The sequence below is a fragment of the Vitis vinifera genome, chromosome 11 (genome assembly GCF_030704535.1).
Source record: "Vitis vinifera cultivar Pinot Noir 40024 chromosome 11, ASM3070453v1".
NCBI classification, from domain to species: Eukaryota; Viridiplantae; Streptophyta; class Magnoliopsida; order Vitales; family Vitaceae; genus Vitis; species Vitis vinifera.
In genome coordinates this window covers 5574042-5582673 of record NC_081815.1, presented here as the reverse complement: position 1 = coordinate 5582673, position 8632 = coordinate 5574042, and the positions used below count along the sequence as shown (strand labels likewise).

Sequence of the window (8632 nt, the reverse complement as noted above, 5' to 3'; positions counted from 1 at the left end):
CTGAGGAGTTATCATTAGTTTTGAAATGTTCTTCATTGCAATTTATTGTAGCTCTCTTCCAAATTCTGAGTGTATTGAGTGTGGAACTGGTGTGCTTGAGTGGAGCCCAGTAGTCATAATGTATATATATATATATATATTTTAGATAATAGTTTTCCTCACAATTACCTCCTAAGATAGCTCCATATTTTTTGTTTGATAAGGTGATGTTTGGATACATTATTTTATTTTTTTATTTAAGAATAGAAAGTATCATATTAAAGTCTATAGGAATCCTTATACAAAAACAAGGATTGTTGAAAACACTTCATAAATTTTTTTAAATTGAAGAAATTAAGTAAAATATTTTTACTTCTGTTAAATAGTTGTTAAGAATATAAGATAATTTTTTTTACTTTTTGTACATAAGTTCCTATACTTTTAATAGGAGTATTTTCTATTTCTAAAAGTTACAAAAAAAAAAAAAAAAGGAAAAGGAATTGTATCCAAATGTCACCCAAGTTATTGTTTTCTATGAACAATTCTATTTCTTGAAATTAACTATTAGCATGAGTTTATGAATGTATATATATACATATATATATATATATATATAAATTAACCGATAATGATTCTATTATCAATTTTTATTTTTGTCAATTTTTGTTGGCCAAAAGTAAAGGAGAGACGAAGAAAGTTAAGCAAGAAAAAAATGGAAAGGAGAATAATTTTTTTATATTTGAATATGATAGAAACCTTGCATATGCTTAGTTTTATCATATTTTTCATTACTTCTTGATATGTTTACATATATTTTCATGAATAATGATGATGTTGGAAACTTCTTGGAATATTTGGAATGCAAGAGCATTACTGGAGTATGAGTGGAGTCAAAGGATCAAAGTTGCATGAAATTCAATGGTGTCATCCTCCTTCAACCAATCAAAAGTTTGAGGACAGTTGAGGAGGTTAAAAATGCCCAAATGAATTCAAGTAATTTTTTCTAATTTCTACTCTTTGAAGATCAATCTTACCAATTTTAAGAATATTTCAACGTCTTCTATCTATATATACAAAAAAAAATTATAAAAGATTGATGAAAAATAAGAAAAACGTTGAAGGAGCTAAGGAGCATTCGAAGAAAAATGGAACCACCTTGTAGTTTGGTGTCTTTTTTCATAATGGCGCTGCCAATTTGAGTAGAAGATGTCCACCTTACAACCTAGTGCCATTTTCTCTGTAACTGTCATCATTTTGTTCTAGAACTCGAAGAACATGGGAGACCTACATTTTTGGGCTTATCTGAAGCCACCATTGGATCTCACACTTTATTTTTTATGACTCTATGTGGTATACCACTTAGGGCAACATGGGATCATCTCTAAATAGATTTTGCAATTGGAGAAGGAGGATTTTAGAGGAAGCCCTTTAGTGGGGAGCACTTCTTCATCAACCTCCAACTTTGGGACATGCTATTAAAATTTCAATTTTTTATATTGTTTTGCGCCTTTTAGTTGCTTGTAATCTCTCAAACTTCTTTCCTTTGAGTATATTTAGATGTACTTACTTTTAAGCTTTGGTTTGGTACAATATTGAAGTTGAAGCTCAAGTTTTTAATGATGATTTCCTTATACTTGACTTATGTTCTTCATTTTTCATTCTATTTTTATATTTTGTGAGTAGTGATTTAAGCTTAGGAGATGGGAGTCCTTAGGACCTCCCTTGTGCCCATGAAATGACTCTAAATCTTGGACATTTAATGATATATTCATTTTATGAGTTGGATCATTTGTTTTTAATTAGAAAACCATTATTTGATACTTAGAAATTAGAGCTTAAAGGCCCCCTTGAGGGTATCTCAAGTGCTTAATAATTGAGAATTATTTAACTAGAGATGGTCACTATTGAATCCTTAATGTTATGAGTTTAGCAAGTTAATAAGTAATAAAGGTTTTAAGGATATCACAAGTGATTTATATATCATGCCTAAATGCTTGGAAATTGAAGTTTACAAGCTCTTTTGAGGGTATCTCGAACACTTGATGGTGAAAGCCATTTTGACTTGAGACGTTTATTATTGAGCTTTTAATGCTGCAATAGGACAAACAAATAGGTTGCTAGAAGATTTTAAAGATTTCACATGGTTAACTCATAAGTTTGAAGCATTAGGTTTAATCAAAATGTGTTTGTATTGAAAATTCTTTGGTTGAAAACACTTATAGATAATCTTGGTGGTGTTAACTTAATTAAGGGTCTTTTTATAAAAACAAGAGAGCCTAAGGGACTCTCCTTATTCCAACACTTTTTGCATATCTTATTAAATCAAATTTCAATTTAAGTTCACCTAGTACTCCCTTCTAGTTTTCGGAAAAAATAAAAATAAAAATCATCAACCTCTTTTTTCAAGCATTTATCGAGTGAAAGGGTTTGCCTAAAAAGTTTTTATTTAACTTCTAAACCTCTTCATTTCCTTTATACAACTAAGATCACATCTTTGTAGTTTAACCATGACTTATCATAATTTTAAAATTACAAACGACTCCTTATACTTACAAAATCGTACTTTGACATACATATTTGAGAGTAGTCAGAAGTGATTTTCAAAAGAATATAAATAACTTTGATAATAGTTTAAAAAACACATTAAAAAAAAAGTAACTTTTCAAAAGTATTAACTTTAGAATAATCAAGGTTTTTTATTTAAAATTTTATATTAATTTCCTCTCACAATTTTTTTTTTATATACTTTCCCTCTCTCATTCTCTTCCATTCCAACATTATCTCCTAACTCTCTTCATTTCCCTATTTGAGTATTTCTTTTACATTAATAAATTCTATAAGTACATCAAATCAATCTTAAGTATTGGTCTCAAAAATATTGATGCAGGCTACAAAGAGCACTTTTCTCTAATTGCTAACACTAACTGGTATACACTCAATTCACACTAATTATTAGAATTTGTTTCATATACCTATTGTTGTTGTTGTTTGAATAAAGTGGCCAATTAACGATGATTGAAAGTAACTTAATTACAACAATCTTGTACTACCAAAGTTATCATTTAAACTTACATATCCTTCGAGTAGTGCCTTGCAACAAAAGTACCCTCTAATTAATGTCAAGCATTTCAGTGTATATTTAGTGTGTAAATGCATGTATTTTTAGACATATTTACAATTAGAATATAATTTTAAGACTTTGGGATTGCTTTGGATTTTTTAGGATTTGTAATGTTTAGTGATTATTACTTATTATGAGATGGAAGATTTCATTACAAATTAGTTACACAATACAATTGTCAAGGAGGCTCTACAGAAGTCAATGATAATGGAAAATCTTATTTTAATTATAATAAGAAGAGATTCTATGTTTTTCACAAATTTTTTAAATAGAAAACAATTTTTTGAAAACTAGTTTAAAAAATAAAGTGTTTTTAAAAAAATATGAAATATTTTAAAAATCGATTTCAAAACTATTTTTTGAAAACAATTTTCCAAAATGTATCAAAACAAATCCTAATTTTTGCAATGGCCTTGCTAAACGGTGAACACTCTTTAATTTCTTCTTCATAATCAAGTGAGTGGTATATGGGTGAGTCATAGAACTAAAAAAGGGACCGTGACGCTTCTTAATGTTATACTCACATAAGGTGGAATGATTCCAGACATTAGATTGGACCGCCCAAATGAGTACGTCACTGGATGCGTAACGGACCGAACAAAGGAAAAACCATTCATAAATTTTGTTTTACTCCATGTCTGAACGTGTCTCCACCTCCTTCAACCCTTCAAAGAGGAGTGACAGAACAGAGAGAAAATTGAAATATATATGGCAACATTGAGTTCAACACCATATATAGTATTTCCTGTTCTTCTCTTTCTTCTTCTTCTTTCCATCTTTTTTCTGTCACCCATAAATCAAAACCCTGATCTCCGCTTCCATCCATCTTCTTCTTCAACTCCCAATCATTCACAGACCAAACACCAGACCCCAGAAGCGTCTTCGTTTCTGGGAAATGTTTCCACGCATGGGGTTCCCTCAACTTCCACTACCACTGTGGTGGGTGGACTTACCATAACTTTAATTGCACCCAGTACTGCTGCTGTTCTTCTTAGATTGATTTTATTGTTCTTTTTTTGTGTGTCTTGTAGGAAAAGATGAGTCCTTTGGAGAGAATTGAACGTGGTCTGGCAAGTGCACGAGCGGCAATACGTGAAGCAGTTCGTTCAAGCAATTATACTTCACAAAAGAAAGAAAATTTCATCCCTAGAGGAGCTGTTTACAGAAATCCATACGCATTTCATCAGTTAAGCTCACACTACACTATTTTACTAGTGAAAATCCATATTTCATTTTTAAAAATTGTCTCAAAGTTTCCGGAAAGGCGAATGATTAGTGACATTTTATTCATTTGTAGAAGATGTGAAGTCGATTTCATTGATCTCCCAACCATAAGTTTATCAAAACCTCACCGAAATGTTAGGCCTTTTTTTTTTTTCCTCGTGTTTTTGGCTTTTATAAAAGTTTGATATCATGAGCCACGTGCCCAAATTTAGTTAAGGATGCAGCCCAGCCACGTTGGTGGCTTGTATAGGTGTCGAACTCTCACGTTCAGATTGAGCTCCACTCAGCACTAAGATATTGTTGTTAATTACATTCTTATATTATATACATATAATCTACTTAACCTAAATATCTTTTATATATATATATATATATTTATCAATGTATGAATTGTGTATTTTTTACTCAACTTCTTTTTTTTTTTTTCATTTAGTTTTTCAATCAAAATTAACTTTCATGCAAGTAATTCCTTTGATTGCATAATAGGAGTCACATAGAAATGGAGAAGAGATTCAAGATATGGACCTACAAGGAGGGAGACCAACCCCTAGTGCATGGTGGGCCAAAAAATAGCATCTATGGCATTGAAGGGCAATTTATGGATGAGATGGAAAGTGGAGACAGCCACTTCATGGCGGGTCATCCTGATGTGGCTCATGTCTTTTACATCCCAATAAGTGTAACTCGCATTGCTCACTATATCTACTCTCCTCCTGTTGACTACTCTGGTCACATGCTTCAACGATTGGTCACAGACTACATCTACGTTGTTTCAAATAAATATCCATATTGGAATAGAAGTAATGGAGCTGACCATTTCCTAGTCTCTTGCCATGATTGGGTACGTACGTACTTGCATTTTCTTTTGCTAATATATGTTGGAACTTCGATTTTGTATTAGAAAACATTAGAAAAAATATCAAATTAATTTTAAAATTTCAAGATGTGAGATTTCAAGATTTGAGGAAAATGGACAGGTGTGGGGGAAAATGGGAGATACTTGAGAGAAAACGGGACAGTAGAAGAGATATGAGAGAAGAGGAATCTGGCTTGGAGAGATTCTAGAGAAGAAAAGATGAGGTCTAGATGAAAGTTGGAAAAAGGGGATTGGATGGAAGAGACCTCCAATGTATATATTAGGGTAGTTCCGTAGAATTGTCTGAAGAAATTATGGTAAAAATGTAAACTACTTAATCTATTTAGAAATGAATTCTCCTGCAAATCTTAAAGTTTTCCTAAACCTAAAAATTCCCAACTCTCAAACATTAGCTGCCATGTCTGTAAAATTTAATAAAAGTAGTGAGAAACATTTACGATTTGACGGCCCCCTCCCTCTGAAACTCAAAATCCAGTCATTACTTGTTTCTATAATCAATGTTGTTTTACTAATCAATCATATATCTTGAAATCTCAGGCACCAGAGATTTCGATTGTAACCCCTGACCTCTACAAGCATTTCATCAGAGTCCTTTGCAATGCCAACACCTCCGAAAGGTTCCAGCCCATCAGAGACATCTCTTTGCCAGAAGTCAACATACCCAAAGGCAAGCTCGGCCCACCTCACCTCGACAAACCCCCTAACCAGCGTCACATCCTCGCCTTCTTCTCCGGCCGTGAATCCGGCTACATGCGAACCCTCCTGTTCAGGTCCTGGAAAGAAAATGATGACGAAGTCCAGGTGTACGAGCACCTTCCCAGCAATCGAGACTACGCTAAATCAATGGTTGACAGCAAGTTTTGCCTGTGTCCAAGTGGATGGGAAGTTGCCAGCCCCAGAGTAGTGGAAGCAATCGCTGCTGGGTGTGTGCCTGTAATCATCTGCGATTACTATGTGCTGCCGTTTAGTGAAGTTCTTGATTGGAGCAAGTTTTCCATAAATATCACTTCGGACAAGATACCGGAAATTAAGAAGATATTGAAAGCGGTTCCGAATGAGAGGTATTTGAGGATGCAAAAGAGGGTGAAGCAAGTGCAGAGGCATTTCGTGATAAACCGGCCGGCGCAGCCCTACGATATGCTTCATATGATTCTTCATTCGGTGTGGCTAAGGCGCCTTAATGTTAGGCTGCGGTCTTGACCGGTCCTCATCGCCTTGTGCTTTAGGCTTCGACTTCTTGATTCGTGTTATACTTGTAGTGTGAAGTGACCTGGTGGAAGAATTAAAATTTGATTATGCATTAACAAGATCTTGTTAGATTTTCAGAAATAGTTTGCATTATTTACTTTATTCGTAGCCATATATGTAATTTTCATTTCATCAACCCAACAATAACTTTATTCTCTGAGAAATTTTATTGATACCTTGATGTTTTAAGGATGGAAATCACTGACATCCAAAGGTGTATAAACTAGAGTTTGAAATACAAAGTATTCATATCAAGGGAAAAAGATGGTAACCTGATTATAAGGTAGGTTGTTGTCAGAAATGCATCAACCCAAGATTTCATGGGTAAGTTAGCATGAAGAAGCATTATGAGCCTTCGTTTCCACAATATGCCTATGTTTTATTTCGACTAGGTCATTTGGTTCATGTGTATAAGGAATGAAAGTTGTTGTGCAATGCCACACTAAGCCAAATGAAAAGTGAATTAAAGCAATAGAGATGAATTCACCTTCACCATCACCATCACTTTGAAATGTCTTTATTTTCCTATCAAAATGAAATTTGAGAAAGAAACTAAAAATAAATAAAATTTGGATCATAAAGGATATAGCCACGTGTAGCAATTATAATCAACAATAAAGACCACAAAATATTGGAAATTTTTAGATGATAAAGTTAAGGCAAACTGCCATAAATCATTGTAATTTTTTCAAGAGGAAATTTATTAGTTGAATGAGACTTGTTAAAAGGAAGTTTACACATTTTCAAAGTTGATAATTACCATAGGTGCCATATTTACTTCGCTCACTAGACACACTAAATTTTATTTTATTTTTTTCTAATTCTTGAAGAAATTTGAGATTTGGATGTCTTAATTGTTGATATAAAGTCTAAGAAAGCATGACATGCTATAACAAAATTTAGATTTATTAATAAATTAATTAATTTATTTATGTTTCTAGTTACCTTTATTATCCCTTATGCATCAATTGGTTATCTGAGTACTTATGTTCATATCACTTGCATTGTACTTGACTAAGAGTTGCACAAAATATTCAAGTCATAAATTCCTTGCAAGATGATGAAAAGTTTATATTCAATTCATGCATTTGGGCAACTCAACAAAGACTATAGTGTATTACCTTCTAATTGAAAAGATGACTTGTCTTGGTCGTTGAGATAGAGTTCCCATAGTGAGTGTATTAATGTGTATGGTTATACATTATACAAGACCTACAGTGAATCTATACTGAAGATATTGAGCCTATATTGAAGTCAACAGACTTCGACCTATGAGTGAGACCTTAATGTAATAATATTTCTTTACGAATTGGGTCAATTATAATAAAGGTTCATGGCAAATAGGTATTCTCAAATAGAGACGTTATGATATCTTATGATATTGAGACAGTATCTCTATGGACCCGCATTTTTCACATGCGTCCCCACTCAATGAAACTCTTTTTTTCTTTTTTCTTTTGTGAAAAAACTGATTTTTTCAAAAAAATTTGAGTCGTCACTTATTTTTATTTATTTTTAAATAGAAAATAAAATAAGAAATAAAAACCTAAGTGGTATTCTATCAAAATAAAAATTATACATCATCCTCAATGTATCTACAATACAACCCAAGTGTCAAATCAATTTAATTCACCACCAATTATACCATATTAAAACAAATTCATCATCACTTTTTAGAACATTTAGCAACATGGCATAATAGGTGAACATACAAAATAAATCCAAAAAAAAAAACTTAAATATAGAATTTTATCATGAAACAAAATGATTAACATCCCTTATGTGTCTAGATTACAATCCAAAATGTTAGATAACTAAACTATGTCTCAATTAATACCACATTAAATCACAAGCATATCAATTATAAATAGAGTAGATATCAATAGCATGTAAAGACTAATTTAATTAAATTATTTAAATGTATGATAAAATCACACCAAAATTCATGCAATTTATTCAATACATCTACTTCATAGGAAAAATAACAACATGATTAAATCACACGAGAAGAATTTTTGCATCAAGACAAATAGCCCTTGACTAAGAATAGGGCCAATGTAGTAGGTGCAGAAAGAAGAATTTTTTCTCCCACCTAGGAAATAAATTTTCAACAAAATAGCGATCTAAAGTTAATTTCAAGAAGTCTAGATTAAGTAAAAAATATTGAATAAAATTAAAATTAA

General features: G+C 32.1%; 1 protein-coding gene across 1 annotated transcript; it reads left to right on the top strand.

Moving 5' to 3' along the window:
* Nucleotides 1-3744: 3744 nt before the first annotated feature.
* LOC100250648 (probable glycosyltransferase At5g20260) lies at nt 3745-6530 on the top strand. Its single transcript, XM_002264844.5, has 4 exons — nt 3745-4039; nt 4132-4286; nt 4811-5165; nt 5739-6530. Exons 1-4 carry the CDS (start codon nt 3809-3811, stop codon nt 6399-6401), a joined length of 1404 nt encoding a protein of 467 aa, XP_002264880.4. The 5' UTR covers nt 3745-3808; the 3' UTR covers nt 6402-6530.
* The last annotated feature ends 2102 nt before the right edge of the window (nt 6531-8632 follow it).

Coding starts and splice junctions, on each gene's coding strand:
- LOC100250648 (XM_002264844.5), top strand. CDS start 3,809: ATGGCAACATTGAGTTCAACACCATATATAGTATTTCCTGTTCTTCTC. Junction 4,040..4,131: donor CAACTTCCACTACCACTGTG/GTGGGTGGACTT, acceptor TGTGTCTTGTAG/GAAAAGATGAGTCCTTTGGA. Junction 5,166..5,738: donor TAGTCTCTTGCCATGATTGG/GTACGTACGTAC, acceptor TTGAAATCTCAG/GCACCAGAGATTTCGATTGT.